This window comes from Lissotriton vulgaris, chromosome 10 (assembly GCF_964263255.1).
Source record: "Lissotriton vulgaris chromosome 10, aLisVul1.2, whole genome shotgun sequence".
NCBI classification, from domain to species: Eukaryota; Metazoa; Chordata; class Amphibia; order Caudata; family Salamandridae; genus Lissotriton; species Lissotriton vulgaris.
In genome coordinates, this window is record NC_141698.1 from 962,524,164 (window position 1) to 962,547,840 (window position 23,677).

The window sequence follows — 23,677 nt, forward strand, 5'->3', positions numbered from 1 at the left end:
TTTACCCTCCCGCTATCCAATGCTTTCCCTACTGTTGCAATCACTGGAGTGGGAATTGTAATTTTTACCCCTACGCTATCCAATGTTTTCCCTACTGTTGCACTCAGTGGAGTGGGAATAGTAATTTTTACTCCTACGCTATCCAACACTTTCTCTACTGTTGCACTCTGTGGAGTGGGAATAGTAATTTTTACTACTACGCTATCCAAAGCTTTCCTTACTGCTGTACTCTCTGGAGTGGGAATAGTCATTTTTACTCTCCCGCTATCCAACGCTTTCACTACTGTTGCACTCATTGGAGTGGGAATTGTAATTTTTACCCCTATGCTATCCAACGCTTTCCCTACTATTGGACTCACTGGGGTGGGAATAGTCATTTTTACATCTACGCTATCCAACGCTTTCCCTACTGTTGCACTCTCTTGAGTGGGAATAGTATTTTGTACCCTCCCTGTATCCAATGCTTTCCCTACTGTTGCATTCACTGGAGTGGGAATAGTAAATGTTATGCCTACACTATCCAACGCTTTTCCTACTGTTGCACTCTCTGGAGTGGAAAAAGTAATTTTTACCACTGCGCTATCCAACGCTCTCCCTACTATTGCACTCTCTGGAGTGGGAATAGTAATTTGTACCCTCCCACTATCCAATGCTTTCCCTACTGTTGCACTCACTGGAGTGGGAATAGTAAATGTTATGCCTACACTATCCAACGCTTTCCCTACTGTTGCACTCTCTGGAGTGGGAATAGTAATTTTTACCCCTAGGCTATCCAACGCTTTCCCTACTGTTGCACTCCCTGGAGTGGGAATAGTAATTTTTACCCCTACGCTATCCGACGCTTTCCCTACTGTTGCACTCATTGGAGATGGGAATAGTAATTTTTACCCCTACTCTATCCAACGCTTTCCCTCCTGTTGCACTCTCTGGAGTGGGAATAGTAATTTGACCCCTACTCTATCCAACGCTTTCCCTACTGTTGCACTCTCTGTAGTGGGAATAGTAATTTTTACCCGCCCGCTATCCAACGCTTTCCCTACTGTTGCACTCACTGGAGTCGGAATAGTAATTTTTACTGCTACGCTATCCAATGTTTTTGCATTATTATCGAATAAAAAATATAGAATGGACACAATATCGAATGAACAGAATATAGACTACAAAAATATCGAATAGAATAGCAGTATTATCGAATTCAAAATATAGAATTGACAAAATATCAAATGGACAGAATATAGACAACAAAAATATAGAATGGACAGAATATAAACAACAAAAATATTGAATATACAGAATATAGTCAACAAAAATATCGAATTTGAGGTAAGTAAGTTAACATCAAGTTTTTTAATATTATCCAATTTTGTTAAGTGTTTTTTATGTTAGTATATGTGTGAAAAGTGTATATTTATTTTATAATTTATTTTAAATATTTAATTTTATGGTATTTAATTTTTGCATAATATAATTCTGTAGCAGGTTGTGGGTTTATAGGGGAATAGGGTGGGAAGTAATTTAATTATAGTTAAATAAATATGTTAATTTATTTATGGGTATTTATTTTGAATTAGATGTTAATTGTTAATTGCTAAATATTTAAAATATAATTGGTAATTAATTTTAATTAATTGATTAATAGATAATTATGTTAATTTGATTAATTTATTTCCTGTTGCGGGTTGTGGCTTTATAGGGGAATAGGGTGGAAAATAATTTAATTGTAATTGATAAAATATTTTAATTTATTTATTGGTTTTTTGTTGTTATAATTTTTAATTATTTTTTAATTGTTAAATAATTAATTGTTAATCGGTAAATAATGTGTATTAGTTGGTAATATTTTTTAATAAATAATTTTTATTTTTATTTTTAATTGATTAAATTATATGTTATATGAAATTGTTAATTACTTTTAATTATTTTGTAATTGGTATTAATATTTAATTTATTTTTATTCATATATGAAGTATTTACTTTCCCTACTGTTGCACTCTCTGGAGTGTGAATAGTAATTTTCACCCCTACGCTATCCAACACTTTCCCTACTGTTGCACTCACTGGAGTGGGAATAGTAATTTTTACCCCTACGCTATCCAAAGCTTTCCCTACTGTAGCACTCTCTGGAGTGGGAATAGTAATTTTTACCTTCCCGCTATCCAACGCTTTCCCTACTGTTGCACTCACTGGAGTGGGAATTGTAATTTTTACCCCTACGCTATCCAACGCTTTCCCTACTGTTGCACTCACTGGAGTGGGAATGGTAATTTTTACTCCTACGCTATCCAACACTTTCTCTACTGTTGCACTCTGTGGAGTGGGAATAGTAATTTTTACTACTATGCTATCCAACGCTTTCCCTACTGCTGTATTATCTGGAGTGGGAATAGTAATTTTTACCCTCCCGCTATCCAACGCTTTCACTGCTGTTGCACTAATTGGAGTGCGAATTGTAATTTTTACCCCTATGCTATCCAACGCTTTCCCTACTGTTGCACTCACTGGAGTGGGAGTAGTAATTTTTACCTCTACGCTATCCAACGCTTCCCTACTGTTTCTCTCTCTGGAGTGGGAATAGTAATTTGTACCCTCCCACTATCCAATGCTTTCCCTACCGTTGCACTCACTGGAGTGGGAACAGTAAATGTTATGCCTACACTATCCAACACTTTCCCTACTGTTGCACTCTCTGGAGTGGGAATAGTAATTTTTACCCCTACGCTATCCAATGCTTTCCCTACTGTTGCACTCACTGGAGTGGGAATAGTAATTTTTACCCCTACGCTATCCAACGCTTTCCCTACTGTTGCACTCATTGGAGATGGGAATAGTAATTTTTACCCCTACTCTATCCAACACTTTCCCTACTGTTGCACTCTCTGGAGTGGGAATAGTCATTTTTACTGCTACGCTATCCAATGTTTTTGCATTAATATCGAATGAAGAATATAGAATGGACACAATATCGAATGGACAGAATATAGACTACAAAAATATCGAATAGAATAGCAGTATTATCGAATTCAAAATGTAGAATTGACAAAATATCAAATGGACAGAATATAGACAACAAAAATATAGAATGGACAGAATATAAACAACAAAAATATTGAATATACAGAATATAGACAACAGAAATATCGAATTTGAGGTAAGTAAGTTAACATCAATGTTTTAATATTATCCAATTTTGTTAAGTGTTTTTTATGTTAGTATATGTGTGAAAAGTGTATATTTATTTTATAATTTATTTTAAATAGTTAATTTTGTGGTATTTAATTTTTGCATAATATAATTCTGTAGCGGGTTGTGGTTTTATAGGGGAATAGGGTTGGAAGTAATTTAATTATAGTTAATTAAATATGTTAATTTATTTATGGGTATTTATTTTGAATTAATTGTTAATTGTTAAATGCTAATTAATTAAAATACAATTGATAATTAATTTTAATTAATTGATTGATTGATAATTATGTTAATTTTATTAATTTATTTTCTGTTGCGGGTTGTGGCTTTATAGGGGAATAGGGTGGGAAGTAATTTAATTGTAATTAATTAAACATTTTAATTTATTTATTGTTTGTTTGTTGTTGTAATTTTTAATTATTTTTTAATTGTTAATTAATTAATTGTTAATTGGTAAATAATGTGTATTAATAGGTAATAATTTTTAATAATTAATTTTTATTTTTATTTTTAATTGATTAAACATTATGTTATATAAAATTGTTAATTACTTTGAATTATTTTGTAATTGGTATTAATATTTAATTTATTTTTATTCATATATGAAGTATTTACTTTCCCTACTGTTGCACTCTCTGGAGTGTGAATAGTAATTTTCACCCCTACGCTATCCAACACTTTCCCTACTGTTGCACTCACTGGAGTGGGAATAGTAATTTTTACCCCTACGCTATCCAAAGCTTTCCCTACTGTAGCACTCTCTGGAGTGGGAATAGTAATTTTTACCTTCCCGCTATCCAACGCTTTCCCTACTGTTGCACTCACTGGAGTGGGAATTGTAATTTTTACCCCTACGCTATCCAACGCTTTCCCTACTGTTGCACTCACTGGAGTGGGAATGGTAATTTTTACTCCTACGCTATCCAACACTTTCTCTACTGTTGCACTCTGTGGAGTGGGAATAGTAATTTTTACTACTATGCTATCCAACGCTTTCCCTACTGCTGTATTATCTGGAGTGGGAATAGTAATTTTTACCCTCCCGCTATCCAACGCTTTCACTGCTGTTGCACTAATTGGAGTGCGAATTGTAATTTTTACCCCTATGCTATCCAACGCTTTCCCTACTGTTGCACTCACTGGAGTGGGAGTAGTAATTTTTACCTCCACGCTATCCAACGCTTCCCTACTGTTTCTCTCTCTGGAGTGGGAATAGTAATTTGTACCCTCCCACTATCCAATGCTTTCCCTACTGTTGCACTCACTGGAGTGGGAACAGTAAATGTTATGCCTACACTATCCAACACTTTCCCTACTGTTGCACTCTCTGGAGTGGGAATAGTAATTTTTACCCCTACGCTATCCAATGCTTTCCCTACTGTTGCACTCACTGGAGTGGGAATAGTAATTTTTACCCCTACGCTATCCAACGCTTTCCCTACTGTTGCACTCATTGGAGATGGGAATAGTAATTTTTACCCCTACTCTATCCAACACTTTCCCTACTGTTGCACTCTCTGGAGTGGGAATAGTCATTTTTACTGCTACGCTATCCAATGTTTTTGCATTAATATCGAATGAAGAATATAGAATGGACACAATATCGAATGGACAGAATATAGACTACAAAAATATCGAATAGAATAGCAGTATTATCGAATTCAAAATGTAGAATTGACAAAATATCAAATGGACAGAATATAGACAACAAAAATATAGAATGGACAGAATATAAACAACAAAAATATTGAATATACAGAATATAGACAACAGAAATATCGAATTTGAGGTAAGTAAGTTAACATCAATGTTTTAATATTATCCAATTTTGTTAAGTGTTTTTTATGTTAGTATATGTGTGAAAAGTGTATATTTATTTTATAATTTATTTTAAATAGTTAATTTTGTGGTATTTAATTTTTGCATAATATAATTCTGTAGCGGGTTGTGGTTTTATAGGGGAATAGGGTTGGAAGTAATTTAATTATAGTTAATTAAATATGTTAATTTATTTATGGGTATTTATTTTGAATTAATTGTTAATTGTTAAATGCTAATTAATTAAAATACAATTGATAATTAATTTTAATTAATTGATTGATTGATAATTATGTTAATTTTATTAATTTATTTTCTGTTGCGGGTTGTGGCTTTATAGGGGAATAGGGTGGGAAGTAATTTAATTGTAATTAATTAAACATTTTAATTTATTTATTATTTGTTTGTTGTTGTAATTTTTAATTATTTTTTAATTGTTAATTAATTAATTGTTAATTGGTAAATAATGTGTATTAATAGGTAATAATTTTTAATAATTAATTTTTATTTTTATTTTTAATTGATTAAACATTATGTTATATAAAATTGTTAATTACTTTGAATTATTTTGTAATTGGTATTAATATTTAATTTATTTTTATTCATATATGAAGTATTTACTTTCCCTACTGTGGCACTCTCTGGAGTGTGAATAGTAATTTTTACCCCTACGCTATCCAACACTTTCCCTACTGTTGCACTCACTGGAGTGGGAATAGTAATTTTTACCCCTACGCTATCCAAAGCTTTCGCTACTGTAGCACTCTCTGGAGTGGGAATAGTAATTTTTACCCTCCCGCTATCCAACGCTTTCCCTACTGTTGCACTCACTGGAGTGAGAATTGTAATTTTTACCCCTACGCTATCCAACGCTTTCCCTACTGTTGCACTGTTGCACTCACTGGAGTGGGAATAGTAATTTTTACTCCTAATCTATCCAACACTTTCTCTACTGTTGCACTCTGTGGAGTGGGAATAGTAATTTTTACTACTATGCTATCCAACGCTTTCCCTACTGCTGTACTCTCTGGAGCGGGAATAGTAATTTTTACCCTCCCGCTATCCAACGCTTTCCCTACTGTTGCACTCACTGGAGTGGGAGTAGTAATTTTTACCTCTACGCTATCCAACGCTTTCCCTACTGTTTCACTCTCTGAAGTGGAAATAGTAATTTGTACCCTGCCACTATCCAATGCTTTCCCTACTGTTGCACTCACTGGAGTGGGAACAGTAAATGTTATGCCTACACTACCCAACGCTTTTCCTACTGTTGCACTCACTGGAGTGGGAATAGTAATTTTTACCCCTACGCTATCCAACGCTTTCCCTACTTTTGCACTCATTGGTGATGGGAATAGTAATTTTTACCCCTACTCTATCCAATGCTTTTCCCACTGTTGCACTCACTGGAGTGGGAATGGTAATTTTTACCTCTACGCTATCCAACGCTTTCCCTACTATTGCACTCTCTGGAGTGGGAATAGTAATTTGTACTCTCCCGCTATCCAATGCTTTCCCTACTGTTGCCCTCACTGGTGTGGAAATAGTAAATGTTATCCCTACGCTATCCAAAGCTTTTCCTACTGTTGCACTCTCTGGAGTGGAAATAGTAATTTTTACCCCTACGCTATTCAACGCTTTCCCTACTGTTGCACTCTTTAGAGTTGGAATAGTAATTTTCACCCTCCTTCTATCCAACGCTTTTCCTACTGTTGCACTCACTGGAGTGGGAATAGTAATTTTTTCTGCTACGCTATCCAATGTTTTCTATACTGTTGCACTCACTGGAGTGGTAATAGTAAACTTAACCCTCCCGCTATCCTACGGTAAAAATATTGTATATTTTTTTATTAATATTATGTTTATATATTTATGTATTTAAATTTGTTTTAAGTTACATTAATTATTTATTAATTTTAAGAATATTTTTGTATTTTAAGTATGTTTAAGTTAAATATATTTATTATTTAATTAATTTTTAATTACTTTTAAGACATTTAACAAATTCGATAGGTTGACTAACTATATTTTTTACAAAGATAATTTTGATTCGATATTTTTGTACTTACCTGTTTGGTGATAGGGATTAGATATTTTTGCATTCTATATTTTTTACTCGATATTTTGGTAAATCTATATTTGTGTCATCGATATTCTTTCAGTGATCCCTCCTCTATAGTGTCCTAAGCCACCTGTGAAAGGGCAGCATGTGTGCTGGAAGTCCCTTGGTGTTACATGCCTGTAAAACTGGTGCTATATAAAGTGCTCTGATACCCGATTCGGTTCGGGCCTAGTTCGCGCTATATAAATTCTGCAAAAAAAAAAGATATCCCATGCAGGACATCTGGGGCAGGACAAGAACTTTTGCAAGCTTATCATCCTGACAGCCTCCCTCACATGCTTTTTGTAGGACTTGTCTCACCTGCCAGGCCAGTGGAAAGACCTGGAAGAAGCATATGGCTTAGTTGTCTATCATGCTTGTCACTGGCACTAACTTTGAGAGGGTGGGCATCAACGCTGTTGGACCCTGGACCCCAAAGCTTCCTTGGGCAACTGATGTATCCTGGTTGTAGTGGACCATGCCACAAGGTACTCAGAGGCTATCCCTCTGAGGACCACAACTGCACCTGCAGTGGCTAGGGCCCTGATGGGGATTTTTAACAGAGTAGGTTTCCCCAAGGAAGTTGTGTTAGACAAGGACACAAACTTCATGTCTGCGTATATGAAGTATATATGGAAGGAGTGTGGGGTCACTTATAAGTTTTCCAAACCTTACCATCCACAAGATATGAGGTTGTTGAAAGGTTCAACAAGAGTCTTAAAGGCATGACTATGGGCCTGCATGAGCTCATGAGGCAGAAGTGGGATGTCCTTTTGCCCTGACTGCTCTCTGCATACAGGAATGTACCACAGAAATGAGCAGGGGTTAGCCCTTTTGAACTCCTATGTGGTCACTCTGTGACAGGAGCTCTCAGTTTGGTAAAAGGGGGATGGAATCATGCTTCCAAGAACCCCTCTCAGGATGTGGTTAGCTACATGCTTGCCCTCCACAACCAAATGCAGACATTTCGTAAGAAGGCTTATGAGAACTTAGAAGCAAGCCAGGAGGTGATGAAACACTGGTATGACCAGATGGTCACTCAGGTGAGGTTTCTGCTTGGCCAAAGGTTGTGGGTGATGGAACCCAGTTGAGCCTAGAGCCCTCCAAGATTGCTGGATAGGGCACTATGAGATGATTGAACGGAAGGGGAGGCCATCTACCTGGTGCCCAGAAACCCCTCCATATGAATTGCCTCAAGCCCTGCTATAAGATGTTTGAGGTCACCATGCTGTTGGTGATGGATGATAGAGTAGAGGAGGAAGTGAACCTCTCCTGGACCTCCTGTCATCCAAGGAGAAAGATGGGTCAGTGGAGGGTGAACATTTTTCCCCTACCCTGATCCCAGAGCAGCATAGGGATTGTTGCAAGCTGTTGGGACAGTTCACCCTTCTGTTCTACCTCACCCCTGGGCTTACACACTTGTGTACCATGATGTTGACACAGGTGACAACCCCCATCAAACACAATATCTACAGAGAGCCAGACACGGTGAGGACCAGTATCAAGGAGGAGGACTTCAAGGTGTGGGAGTTGGAAGTGGTTGAGCACTCCAGTAGTCCATGGTCCTGACCAGTAGTGCTGGGTCATAAGGCTGCCCAAGGGGGCATTCACTCCATAACCCCAGTTCTGCAAGGACTACAGGGAGCTCAATTCAGTCTCAAAGACTAATGTCCGACCCATCACCTGAGTTGATGAGTTAGTCGATTGGTTGGGTGCCGCCTAGTTCCTCAGCACGTTTGACCTAACATCTAGGTACTGGCAGATTGCCTTAACAGAGGGGGTGAACAAGAGGTCTGCTTTCTACACTCCAAAGGGAAACTTCCCTTTTAAAGTAATGCCATTTGGATTCAAAATGCCCCTGCTATCCTACAGTAGTCGGTGGCCCAGGTCCTGGCTGGGATGGAGGCCTTCAGTGCAGCTTACCTTCATGACATAACTGTCGTCAGGACCACCTGCTCCACCTCTAGGAAGGGCCTTAGGCTCTTCAAGAGGCAGGTTATGTACTTGGGACAACTGGTGGGCTGAGAGGTTTTAGCGCTAGCTCTTCATCAATTGGTCTAACCCCCAGATTGAGCCTTAGGAGAAGAAGGGAAATACTAGATGGTAGTGCCAGTAACTGTCTTAAGAATTTGTTTTCGGTCCTAATAATTTCAGTCCTGCAACAGTGTAACCATAATTCGCCCCATACACTATCGCACCCCTAGCTTGGGATTTATAGACCTCCAACGGTGGTCCAACAGGTTTAATGGTGGACTTGTTGGATAGCTTGAGAATTCCGCCTGAAAGCTGGGCCAGTTTTAATTGTGACTTAAGTTGCTTGGGGCCCCACGTCAGGTTCTCATTGATAGTGACCCCCAGATAGACAAAAGTAGATACCCTTTCAAGTCTCATTGTCCCTAGACTTGGGTTTGGCCGTGTAGTTGTAGGGGGGTTAAAGATCATACATTTGGTTTTGAGAGAATTGATCTCTAATCCCCGGTCGATACAGAATTCTTAAAAGCCATCCAATATTCGCTGTATACCCATTGGAGATTTAGAGAGCAAGAGGGTGTCATCGGCAAACATAATTGCAGGGACCCTGTTGCCAGCCAGCTTCGGAGCATCATTATTCGGTACTCCGTTAAGGTGCGTGATTACCCTGTTGAAATAGAGGCAGAACAGGTTAGGTGCGAGCACACAGCCCTGCCTTACCCCCCTGCCAACAGGGAATTGAGATGACAGTGCACCGTTTTTCCCACATCTAACTTGGGCGAAGTTCGCCTCATGGAGCCTCATCAGGACGGACAGAAGGTGTACCGGGATGCCCAATTCAAGAAGCACATTCCATAGTTTCCCCCGGGGAACTAAATCAAAAGCAGAGCGAAGGTCAACGAATACCATATAGAGGCTGCCATCCTCTATTCTCACTGTTTTCTAATACAAGAGTAGTAAACGAAAAATGTGGTCCAGGGTGGACATATTCTTCCTAAACCCTGCTTGATAGGGGCTAAGGATTGTACACTCCTCCATCCAGTCCTGTAGCAGGTCCAGAATGAGTCTCGCAAAGATCTTCTGGAGGACATTAATAAGGGTTATGGATCTGTAGTTGGATGGGAGCAGAGGAGAGCCCTTTTTAAAAATGGGGACTATCTCTGCGCCCAGCCAAGTACAGGGAACCACCATGCCTCTCAGGACCGCATTAAAGAGGATCTGAAAGTATTGACCCCAGATTTTCGGCTCCTACATAAAAAGATCGCCCGGAAGATTATCCAGGCCTGGAGCTTTACTAGTGGCGAGTTTGGAGATAGCATTACAAACTTCCGCCACCGTATACTCGGTCTCTTCAGAATATGGAATAGGAGCTAGCTGAATGGATGATTTTTCATGGTCGTCAGAGAGACCCTCAGTGGAATACAGAGCCCGGTAATGGCCTTCCCAGACTTCCGCTACTATGTTAGATTCAATGGCTGCTTTTGGCTCACCCCAGCCGTTGTTAATTATGGACCATTATTTCTGGGAGGGAATCTTTAGTTGCTAGCGCAAGGGATAGACTAGACCACTTATCGTGATCCCACTCTTCCTTTGCACACTTAATCAGCCATTTGTAGTGTGCTCTCCTGGCTTTAATTACAGTTCTATTATTATTTTTTATGCCCTGTAGTAGCTCTGATTTCGCCTTCCTACACGCTGCATTATACCACGAGCACTGTGGGACCCTTTTTGCCTTCTTAGACACCCGAGGGTTTAATACCTCTGCCAGATTGGATACAAGGCCCACATGAAGAGCCTCCAGCTTGATCAAATAATCATAGGGCAGTGGTTGGGTAGTTAACACTGCGACCTCTATAAGCCAGAGAATTATCAGGCTATATAGCTTTCCTAGTTTTTCCGGGTGTTCCATTAATTACCATCTTACTCTGCGTCTATCATTAGACAAGGTAAGACCGCCATCAGTGTCCCCTGAAACTAAGATACCGCTCCTGCTGGTATATTGAGCGGGCCCAGTTCTAGGATTAGAGCATTATGATCACTGTCAGCTCTTGTGGAAACATTAAAGTATATAACCTTTGGCCATAGCCGTGTTTCGGCCAAAATGTAGTCAAGACGGGACATTTGTCCAGGTTTATTAAAAGTACATTTGGCTGGGGTGTCCGAGGGGGTGCGACCATTACATGCTCGTAAGGAATGATTTAAGATTAGTGCCATAATCTGTATGGCTAGCGTAGACCATGCCCTAGGAGATGGGGCCTGGTCATCTATTAGATAGTGATTACTGTATTAGAGTTATGGCTGTTTTTTAAAAAAGTATGTTGAGTGTAAGGAAAAGTAATAATGCTTAATGGTGCCCCAAATGACAATATATTGTTATAAATTTTGTAGGACTTATCTTATTTATTGTATCCCTCACAATAACATGTTTTAAGTCCATCTGTAAATGAATGAATTCTGGAACCGCGTACATCTGTATTTTAGACATTTTTATGAATACTTTTATCTGTTTGCTTTTATGATTTTATATGACTAAAATCAAATGAAGCTTTTTTGATTTGATTTGATTTGACACCATCAGTGATGTGATAAATGATGTAATAGAACGTCATGAGTGATTTAAAATGTGAGGTCATTAGAAGTGCATGGCAGGAGCTCAAGTTACAATTAGCCCATCTAAATTTAACTGGTAAATGTCAGTATGTTTTTTAGTTAAAAACATTAATATTGTTACTGACATACACCTATTCACCTATTCATAATATTTATTTTATTGAGTGTACATTCCCAACAGTTTTTGTCTATTGCTGGCATACACCTGAATGCTAGTGGTGCTGTAAAATGATGCCTTCGCTAGCACCAGTAAAGACTAAGAAACACCAAACTCCATCTGAGAACGAGTCAGCATTCAAAGGCAGGATATAAGTTGCCTTGGAGGTTCCGATAAAAGACGAAGCGTTTTGGCTAGGTACCAGCTTCTCAATGTAAAAAGTGCCATTTGGTGCTACATTTATATTTTAAGAACAAATATAAAGAAAACACTGTGCAGATATTTACCATGCATTATCACATTGCAAGCACCTCAGTTTTAAAATAAAACTATGGACAAAAAACAAAAGGGTTAAATGCCCAGCAATACATTACAGGAGCCTCTGAGCGTGACTAATCTCTATGCTATATGTCACTTCTGATGTACAATTGCACAACACTAAAATCCATACCAATGATGCAATATAAAAAATATAGACTGCAAACATGAAAAAATCATTTGCAGGAGGATTTTAACTCACTGAACCCACTAAACGACTGTTTCAAACAGCTGCGCCTCCTGACGATCTCAGGCCCAATGGCCAAAATAAAGTCGGGATAGTCCTTTTTTCAAAATGGGGTATATTGCCCTTTTATGTACCAATTATGAAACTGTGCAGAGACTAAACAGGTCATGGCAGGCTGTGCACAAGTGCAACTGTAGTCACCTCTTCTACGGCATCCTTCAAGTTTGGGGGCACGCCTGCCTCAATACTTCCAACAGTTTGCAGGCATTGCTCGCGTGCACCTGAATGATGGAGGTGCTTTAAAAGGACACCAGAGATATCACCAGTAATCACTAATAAGTTACGAATTCCATCTGAGAGTGAGTCTGCACTCAAGGACAGGATATTATGAATCTGTTTATTAAATTAAGTCTCCATGGAGATTGCAACAAAACAAGACTCGTTTCGGCTGGATAACAGTGTGGCTCAGGGGTTAGAGGCGGCAGACCCGGAAGCTGAGATCGGCCCTGGACCAGGGTTCAATTCCCCGCCCCGACGGGGGTTGGGCTCAATAATTCCACGGACTCGATAATTCTCGCTCCAGTGCCTACTCGACTCACGGGTTCACACTCTGCGACTCTGGGCAATAGCTTGCTTAATCTCCACAACGGCCCCTCGCGGCGGGATGCCTGGCTTTCACCTTGTGGATACCCTGCCGGGGCATCTCACATGGGAATACCAGGACGGGTTCCCTAAGCAAGCGCATAGATGCCTGCGATGTGGGCGATTTGCGCTATATAAATACATGTACATTTACATTTTCTCAATCTAAAAAGCACCATTTTGGTGCTGCATTTATGATTTAAAGATTACTACAAATACAATACTCGTGCATGGTGCTAGCTATCTCCTCATCTTACTTCTTCATTACAATATAAACCCACCTCTTTCTTCACAATAGTTGTCTGACAGTTTCTGTATCAGGCCGTACTTTGGGCAGCTGCTACTAAAGAATATGTGTAATGGATATATTAATGATAATAAGCACTTTGTAGGATTATTAATTTTGATTAATAATAATTTCCTGTGCTATATTAATCAGGCCATATATCATGAATCAAGTAACTCATGTAGTTTCATCTGAAAAAAGTAAAATAACTTTTTAATTTCTATGTACTAAGGCATTTCACACATTTTTTTTGTTTCAATAGCTCCATGAAATAGATAGTCTTACTTCTATTTCCAGTGACTCGTGTACCTTCTTACACGTGGCTGAGAATGTTTCAGAAGTACCAAATTCAAAATACCAAAACTTGTTCTTCATTCTGAAATAAAAATAAAAGAGAATAATTTAATCATGAAATATAAAATTGCATAACAGTACACAGTAAATATTTCGAGGTCATATAAAAGATTAGGTTACAGAGCATGAGATGTGATGCCCTAAATTATTCCACACACCATGTGAAACTAATGGTTGCCATTACATTTTACACTGTATCACACACTGACAAATTTTGCATCCACAAATGTTTACAAATTCCAGTTTGACTTGACAGAACATTACTGCTTTCTAGTTTGACATATTGACATTAAAAGAAACAGCAATGGATTTTGTTTACTTTTTTTTTCTTTTACTGTAATCCAAAACGGTGTTTTCTTTATTTACTCTACGCATAAATTTTGCATAATAACAGTCATTCAAGATACATTCTAATGGGTGTTTGTGAGGTTTTGAGTGTATTACTATATGATAGGGCTGTGGGGCCTTTTCTTGGAGTGCAACTGCAAATACTGCCTGGGTGCAGTCAGTATCGTTTCTTAACCTTAGCTCGAACATAGGTAGCTGTGGCTGCAAGCAGTAAGGCTTGGCAAAGGAACTTAAGGCCACATTTATGAGGATGTCATGCAATGCAGCTCAGCAAGTCACCTTGCTGTGCTGCGTGATACAGAAAGGGCCGGAATGGGCAATATTTAAGTCAATTTGGCGCATTCCTGTCCTTTCCCTTGTGCTAGCACCCTTTTGGAAGCCTAGTGCCAATACAGGCACCCTTGCACCATGGTGCAACAGAGCATGTGTTGCATGCAGGAATGTTTTTGTGCATGATGGGACATCTTCCTACACAAAAAAAATCCTGGAAGGCATATTCCTCTTTCTGTGTGTGCTGCAGAATTCACACTTAGAAAGAGGAAGAAACAATGAGAGATAGAGATATTTCTCTTTGTTGCGCCTCTCCTAGGAAGCTGTACATCTTAGGCGTATCCCCAGGTTTACAAGTTTTTGCACATCTGGGGATGCATCAACATCCATGGGAGTAGCATAGGAACACCTACCCAGGGGGAACACCTACCCAAGGCAGAGTAACACAACGCCTTGCTTTGCACTGTGATGCGTTACTAAAGATTTCTGAAGCCACTCAGAGTCTTTAAAAAGCTCACTTAGAGGTTTGTGCCACACATGTACCACGCTGCATGGTGAATACATGACACAGCCCTCTCATAAACAAGGTCCCTAGAGTAAAGAATTATTAGCACCAATCAACAGAATGAGAAAGTCACACTTCAGTAAAAAAAACACAGCAACAATTTATACTAAAAGAGCATATTGTTATACATTTTTGGATACCTTTGTTATCAAAATCCACCAAAGGGTTCCAAAGATACACATTTTAGAACGTTTTATCACCATTAAATGCAACCGTCAACAAGTATTGCTCAACAAATAGTTTGTGAACTTTCCAAATAGTACTGGTACTCCAGCCCAGGTTGGGTGAGTGAATCCGGGAGGAAGAAGTCTAGGTAGCCAGAGACTGTACTTTGGACAATTACTTCGACACCATAGTAATTTGAAGGAAGTTCCAAACTTTATAGGATGACTGCCATATATATAAATTGAGTGATCCTGATGCTAAGGGTACTGGCAAAGGATGCTCAGAGATGCTCCAGTTGTGGTGCGGTTGATAGGGGTGTCTCTGTGGTTGTCCCTTAGTCCACAGGTGATGAGGGGTGACTTAAGCCATGGAGATCAGGGTTCCTCGAAATCCTCTATGTTGCAGTAGTTTGTCAGACAATGCTATGCTACTGGGCACTTTACGCCATGGGTGTGGCAAACCCCTTAGGTACGATGAATATGATCTTTGATAGCACTCCCTGGTCCGCAGACACAGAAAACTTTTGGCTATCTCGGATTTGTCCTTTTGTGCACCTGGTGACTGGTAGTGGCTGATCTTCTGCGGTGGCTTCCAACTTGTTGGTTTGGGGTATTTCAGCTTTTTTGTCCCTAAACCTGGTTGAAGGAGATGACAACAGCTCTTTGGAGTCACTGTCAGGAGCCGCAGGCACAGTCCCAATCTCACTAGCTCAAATGTGCAACAGGTGCAGTCTTCTCAATGGGGCAGCCTTCCTTTGTCTGGGTTAAGGGCAGCAGGCCAGTCCTTCTTTGGTCCTCTCTTCGATTCCAGCGTGATATGTTGGGCAGGGTGCCAGGGGTGCCACATGTATCCCAGGAAGGTGCCCCGAGGGGACCACACAGTCACTAGGCTATGAGCTACCTGGTCACCTCCTACCTAGTGGCGTTTTTCCTGCAGTATGTGGCATCTAGCTGTCCCAGAGTGCCCCATTCTTGCCCTTTTCAAAATTGCACAATTCCTTGGTCGTCAGGAGCACAGTAGGCCACACTAGAGGTGAGGCTACCAGTGAATTAAGCACCTACAGGAAAAATGGTTTGGGGACTGGTTTCCCATTTCTGGCTCTTTACCGTAATTGTCTGCAGGAACTAAAGTCATCCTGCTCAGGAGTGTTGTCACAGTTAGCCCTTCGAAGGCTATGTCCCTTTTGATGCTTGCCTTTTGGGGTACCACCTTGAGTGGCCATCCTGGGAAAGGAGGTCTTACCTCGCTTCATGGCAACTGACTTTGCTCCTGGACCTGAGAGTTCTTCACATGTCTCTCCTAGCAGTCAGAAATCCATCTGTGTTTCAGGGCCTTTGTGAGGCCACTGGGCTGGATGAAGGCAGAGTGAAAACTTTCTAAAGTTGATAACTTTAAGTCTGGCTTGGCATCAGGTCAGATTTAATGCAATGATTATTTTGATACCTTACTCGACCTTATTAGGCAATCCCATTTAAAGGTTAGGGAGGGAGTTTAGGGAGGCTGGGATGCCAACCAGTAACCATTTGTTAGCTAATGGGGCTTTTAACCCTTCCTCAGCAAAAACGACAATTTGAAATTTTTGCTGTTATGACATATCAAAACTCATATGTCCTACTTAAAAGCATACAGATCCCTGTCATAGGGCTCCATAGGCCTTCCTTAGGAGAGACTCACATATATTTTTAAGGGAAGTGGAACTTTTGCCATTAGGTGTAATGCCAACGTCAAACTAGCAAGATAAACACTGCCTTTCCAGTCTGCAGTGGCAGGCTGGATCCATTTTGACCTTGTCACATGCATGGTGGCAAAAACATTGCTGCAGTCTTTGGTGAACATTCTGCCTTACGTGCCTTGCAACCTTGGGTGCAATATGCTTGAGACTTATAAGTAAGTCAGTACATACCAATTGGGTGTATCCAATTTAACATATCTTTTGAATAGGGAAATATCACTGCCAATACGGTCTGGTTGACAGGCCTTGGTGTACTCTCAGAGTAGAAAAAACATTTGTTTTATAATGTAACTGGGGCATAAAGTGAGGGGAAACATTAACAAAGGCCTATTTTCTTACAGCAATCTAGTATGTAGATGAACCCAAAGACACCCAGGTTTGTGGGTCTTCCTTGATGTCTGTCTGGCAAATTTCCACACTGAATATCCAAGATGGGATTAGTGGCTTCATTGGGAAAAATATTTTCCCAGTGGAGAGAAAAACCCATTTCAAAGTGGAATGGCACATGTGTAACATATTTAGGCATGTGTGTATGCCCCAGGATAAATTTACACAGGCACATGGACATTTATTTTAATCCTGAAGTACTTCTGTGAAACTTTGAATTTTGCAGATTCACAATTAGAGTCTTGGAACCCTTTCTAATTCAAAGACAGTTACAAATCTATTCCAAACATCAGGCTAAGACTGAAGTAACATTCTGACATTCGTTCCAAAACAGGTACACAGTACATGGTAAATATTGTATATAGTTAACATCTATGACTCACTAGAATCACACAGTAAGTTTTAATGTATGTCGGAGGAGAGAGGCCACCTGGATAATGACACTTCAGAGTGTAGAACTAGGCCTCAACATTGATCATGAGTTACATTACTTTTTAGGCACATGAGTACAATAAGACCAAATATCTGTAGAACCGGATGACAGACTGTGTTGATAGAGAAAACTTATACATATGTAGAAAAGTATTCAGTACTATATGTGAGCAGGAACGAAACTGTATTGCATGCCTGTATATTGATCATTGAAATGGGCCACTTAATGGCCAAAACAATGTCCTGAGCTCATTTGGGATGGAGAAATTCGATAGAATAGAGACTGGCCCAAACAAAAAATTGTTTTTATAGTGAACACGAGATCTACATAGAACACATACACAATGGGGAGCACTATATGATATAGTCTATCATCACGAATTCGAAACCTTAAACACTTTTGAAATGGGATTTCACCAACGACTGGAAGAGCCACAAACACACAAACCATGGGTAGTAAATAAAGGTAAGAAATGACTGCCGCTATAATTTACTCCTGATCAAATCAATACCCGATTCTTCAAATCATCTGATACCATTAAGATAATCAATCGCTTTGAATGGTTTTTAATTTTTCTAAAAAACAAAAAATAAATTTCCCATTATTAATCACAGTAATCTAAATACGTAAACGCTGGCGTTTAATGAGTGTAATGAATAAAAATCGAATATCCATCGAGGCATTGACTAGGTATATATAGCCAAAGGGCCATCCTCACTATACATTGTGGGTAGTCCAATATGGCCGCCCGAGTGGCAAACAGAAAACCAAGGGACAGATCCGCCATACAACTAGAGACGACCCGGAAGTGAAACGGGCTGACCGAAGGGTATCGTTTCCGATTTAAATATATGCCGCCAAAACAAGAGGACTAACACTGCAACATATACAGAGCAGAAGGGACGTATTACCTCCCGACCGAGAAAACTGCAATAAGGTAAGAAAATAGATTGGCAATAAGACTAGTACACGCAGACTCCGCGTAACGACGGAGGACGTGGCGAGCCTTAGCACGAATGATTATATTAGCCAGAAATGTGTTCTAACTAACGGGAACAACACGGGGACAATGTGGGGAGCACTTTGTAAAAATAGTACAGCATAGCATGGTAAACCCTAATATTAAGTATAAACCCAACAATGAAGTAACAATAAATATACAACACGAGGGCATAATACGGGGAGCACCACCAATTACGAGAACACCCCATTTCTTTTTATTACACCCAAAATATTCTTAAATACCCTTTAGCATGATATAAAACAAACGATAATATAATTGCACATGACTGGTCTAAATAGTTAAAAAAGATCAAAGTTAGTGAATGTGACACAGTTTAACTGACACTAAGCATGACACATCCGTCACAGCTCATCGAGATTGAACCAACATCTTGGTCAACACTGGGAACAAGATTCCGTTTTATTTACTTCATCCCCACAAGAACCCCACTGAGGGTTTGAATTATCACCTCAAAATATGTGAGTATTACCTATATTTATTATATGGACTAAATAGAGTATCCAAATATAGTGTCAACTGGAGCAAACTGGTTCTGACAACCCACCCCTAAATATTTTTTCCATACAGAACTACGGAAAGAGTGGAGAATAGGTACCAAGTGCATGGTTCTTAAATATGCATGAACCCACTATTTTCATTATTAAAACACAGATACCATTCACAAATGATCTTTAAAAGAACTTGCATTCTGTCCCCGAAATAATGCTAAGCACACTCTCACCGGTCTCTCCATTTCACTAAATGGGCTCATATTTCTTTAATTCTTAATGATTCAACAATTCCCACAGAATGTAAATACTTTGTGTTTTCCTAAAGTAAATATGCACTAAAAGTTCAAATGGATTTTCACACCACCACTATATCTTTATTAGTCACAAAAGGATGATAACAAGATTTTTGAAAAATTGTTAAGAATAGCAGTAATGTAATACAACATCATTACCCATTTTTTTAACAGCCTTGAGAAAGTCGGGGGTTACATTCCCCATACCGACGAAACACGTGTTGGCTGTGACGTCTCCTGAAATAAAGCTACAAACCAACCCTGAACAAAAGGATTGAGAATCTAATTTTTATGTGAACTGTATGGTGGAAACACATGTATATGATTGAATATAATTTACCAGACGTGTGCTAAGGAGTTTCAAACAATTGTGTGGCTTTTGCCTAACCAGAAGAGGGTAGTGGTTCTCTTCTCCTTATAGCACCGTGAAATTATTACAATTGAGTACCCAAATCTTGGACAGGTGCACATCCCTTAGTGGCGCCAATACCTAGTAAAACTACCACTATTCCAGTAATTAGACATTTGCTTGCAACTAGGGGCAGCCTACGGGAACACCATGAACTCTATGACAAATAATAGAGCAGACAGAGACAAAAAAGCTGAAGATTTATTTAATAACATAGGTATGCAACAACCCAGTACCTCTTCAGGTCAAGGAGGACAACCCCCTAGACAAGAGGGTCTCAAAGAAAAATTTGTAAGATTAGAAAAACTTAAGATCACAGAATCATCAAGGTGGTGGGATGCAGCAACCCTAAAACAATATATAAAGGTCAAAAGGATCCCAAGGGGCCTCAGATCACAGATCATGCCAACATACGAGGACCTTGAACCGGATCTTTTACTAGCCTGGGAAAAAGAACTAACCAGTAATTCGAATAATCTGATAATGATATTAATAGAGAATTGTGAAAGAAAAGTGGCCAAATTACAAGTAGAGATAGACAAACTTGAACAAGAAATTAAAGAGCTTAATCTCCCTGATGTGACCACAAAGAACTATCAGATCCTAAATGACATAGTACAACGACATGTCACTGATATTAAATATAAAAAGAGTAAGAAACTTAATAGGGATGAACGTGACTACCTGGGCGGGAGGGTATTCACCTTCGCCAAAAAATATGATCACCTCATTCCTAAAAATACCACCCAAACTCCAAGTGAAACCGTGTCAGTTGGCTCCAGCACAACCTCCCTAGATACCATCAACTCAAGTGAGACCAGCATAGAAGTAATGGGAGCTACTCGTGCAGTTGACCCTAATAACAGTTTTTTATTGGAAATCAACAGAATAAAAAAGGGGAACAGGGAAAGCAAGAAACCAGGTCCACAAGGAAAACAAGGAGAGGCAAAAGAGCAGGCGCCAGGTCCAAACCGAGAAGGAATGAGAACCAGGTCCTGGAATCAGAATCAGAGGAAATAAATAATGTAACCGTTATGAATTTGAGTGACCTTGACCTCACAAAAGATATGATATCTGTGTTAGAAAAGGGCATGAGTTTCTGCCCGAACAATGTTGGGGATCTGTGTAGTACAAAAATTGATTTGTTTAAATTTACCCGACGTCTGAAATTGAAAAAACATTTTGAAATGACTAAATCGACAAATAAAGAAATGCAGCAAAATTTGGGTATGATGTCTAAAGGCAATTATTGTATCCAAGATATTTTAGATACCAGATTATTATTGTCAATTACAGAATGTGAAGATGAAGTCATACTCACAGAAAGAATTATGAGGGATTTTGATATAAACATGGACTATAACATCACGAGTGGGTTAAAAGACAAATCCAAATGGACACCAACACTCACAGCGGGTAACAACATAGATCAGTTCTATAAAGCGGTAATAACTGACCTAGACCAACACAATATCAAGAATACCGTTGAACATATACACAAGGACAACCTAACTAAAGAGGAAAGGAAAGCACTCAAAGAACTGAGCTCAAATAAAGAAATAACAATTAGAAAAGCAGATAAGGGGGGAAACATGGTGATAATGCTAAGTAAGGATTATGACCAAGAAATACTTACCCAACTGCAAAACACTGAATGTTATGAACAAATAGGAGCCAACCCAATGTGGAGACTGACGGAATACATTAACAGACTACTAAAACAATGGCATGGAAAGGGTCTAATAGATGATAATGAACACGCCTATTTAAGAATAGATAGACCCAGATACCCATGCATTTACACAGTACCCAAGGTACACAAACCCCACACTTTCCCCCCAGGTAGACCAATCATATCGGGCATCGGGGGGCCAACGGAAAGGCTTTCAGAGTATGTAGATGTGTTTTTAAAGCCATTAGTACAAAACCTTCCTTCGTACATTAGAGACACCAAACATATTCTAGGGACCATGGCAGACCTACCATGGGACGAAAATATGATAATGGTTACTTTGGATGTAGTCTCTTTATATACTTGCATCAAAAGAGACACAGGACTGACAGCTGTTAAGCACATGCTTAACAGAAGACCTGCCAGTGCATGGTCACACACAGAGATGATTTTAGAGATGATTGAAACAATTTTGGACAACAACATATTCCTTTTTAAGGATCAATGGTACAGGCAAAAGCAAGGAGTGACGATGGGCTCCAGGTTTTCGCCCTCATATGCCAACCTAGTGATGGGAAGGTTTGAGGAAACGAGAATCTGGGGTCCACCGGCCTCAGAATGGAATAAAGAAATCCTATATTGGGGAAGATATATTGACAATTGTTTTATGATCTGGACAGGAACACCAGAAAAACTGCAAGAATTCTACTTATACCTTAATGACAATGATCACAACATCAGATTCACCATGGAACACAGTAACGTCAGACTACCATTTTTGGATGTTGAATTCTTTATTGAGAATAAAACAATCCAAAGTAGACTATATCGTAAAAGTACAGCTTGTAACTCCTTACTTCATGCGACTAGCGCTCACCCAGAACATCAGAAGAAGGCGATCCCTTATGGAGAACTAGTCAGGACACGCCGCAATTGCAGCATAGACGCAGAGTTTGAAACACAGAAAAGGGGAGTGATTAAAAGATTTACCAATAGAGGATACAAACAGAAAGAACTGCAGACAGCAGAGAATAGAATAAACAAACTAGCCAGAATAGACACCTTAAAAGAGAAGCCCAAACAAACTAACACACAGGAGAAGATCAGACTGGTGACGGGTTACAACAACTGGGCTACTGTCCTACGAAGGAGTCTAAATAAACACTGGCATTTACTCAGCAATGACAATACATTGAGTAAACACATAACTGACAGAGCAACACTTACCTATAGGAAAGGGACAACACTGAGAAGCATATTGAGCCCGAGCTATCCTCCAATGACAACAAAGAGGACCTGGTTGACGGACCCAGGCTTCTTTAGCTGTGGAATATGTGTGGCATGTAAATGGGCTTACAAAAAGATGAAGAGATTCAAGGGGCCACACAACAAGGAATATCAGATTTATACCACAATTAACTGTTGTAGCAAATATGTGGTATACGCCCTAGATTGCAAATGCGGCAAAAGATATATAGGAAGTACAAAGAGACTACTAAAAGACAGAATAAATGAACACATCAGGGCGGTAAAACAAGGGGACATGCGCTACCCAGTGGCAGCACACATGTCCATTTGTCCGGCACAAACACAAAGTCATTCTTTCCAGTACTTTGGAATTGAACATGTACCTGTCCACCCCAGAGGGGGAAACAGAGAATTAGCTCTACGAAGGAGAGATGCCACCTGGATAATGACACTTCAGAGTGTAGAACTAGGCCTCAACATTGATCATGAGTTACATTACTTTTTAGGCACATGAGTACAATAAGACCAAATATCTGTGGAACCGGATGACAGACTGTGTTGATAGAGAAAACTTATACATATGTAGAAAAGTATTCAGTACTATATGTGAGCAGGAACGAAACTGTATTGCATGCCTGTATATTGATCATTGAAATGGGCCACTTAATGGCCAAAACAATGTCCTGAGCTCATTTGGGATGGAGAAATTCGATAGAATAGAGACTGGCCCAAACAAAAAATTGTTTTTATAGTGAACACGAGATCTACATAGAACACATACACAATGGGGAGCACTATATGATATAGTCTATCATCACGAATTCGAAACCTTAAACACTTTTGAAATGGGATTTTACCAACGACTGGAAGAGCCACAAACACACAAACCATGGGTAGTAAATAAAGGTAAGAAATGACTGCCGCTATAATTTACTCCTGATCAAATCAATACCCGATTCTTCAAATCATCTGATAACATTAAGATAATCAATCGCTTTGAATGGTTTTTAATT

The 23,677-nt window shown here is 39.3% G+C and overlaps 1 protein-coding gene across 3 annotated transcripts in view; it reads right to left on the reverse strand.

Moving 5' to 3' along the window:
* Positions 1-23,677, reverse strand: part of DGKB (diacylglycerol kinase beta) — a 1,765,597-nt gene that overhangs the window by 524,973 nt on the left and 1,216,947 nt on the right. For all 3 annotated transcript variants that reach the window (XM_086941963.1, XM_086941961.1, XM_086941962.1), the window contains one exon: positions 13,559-13,649. In XM_086941963.1, coding sequence (XP_086798089.1) covers positions 13,559-13,649 — 91 coding nt within the window. The remainder of the gene's footprint in view (positions 1-13,558; positions 13,650-23,677) is intronic.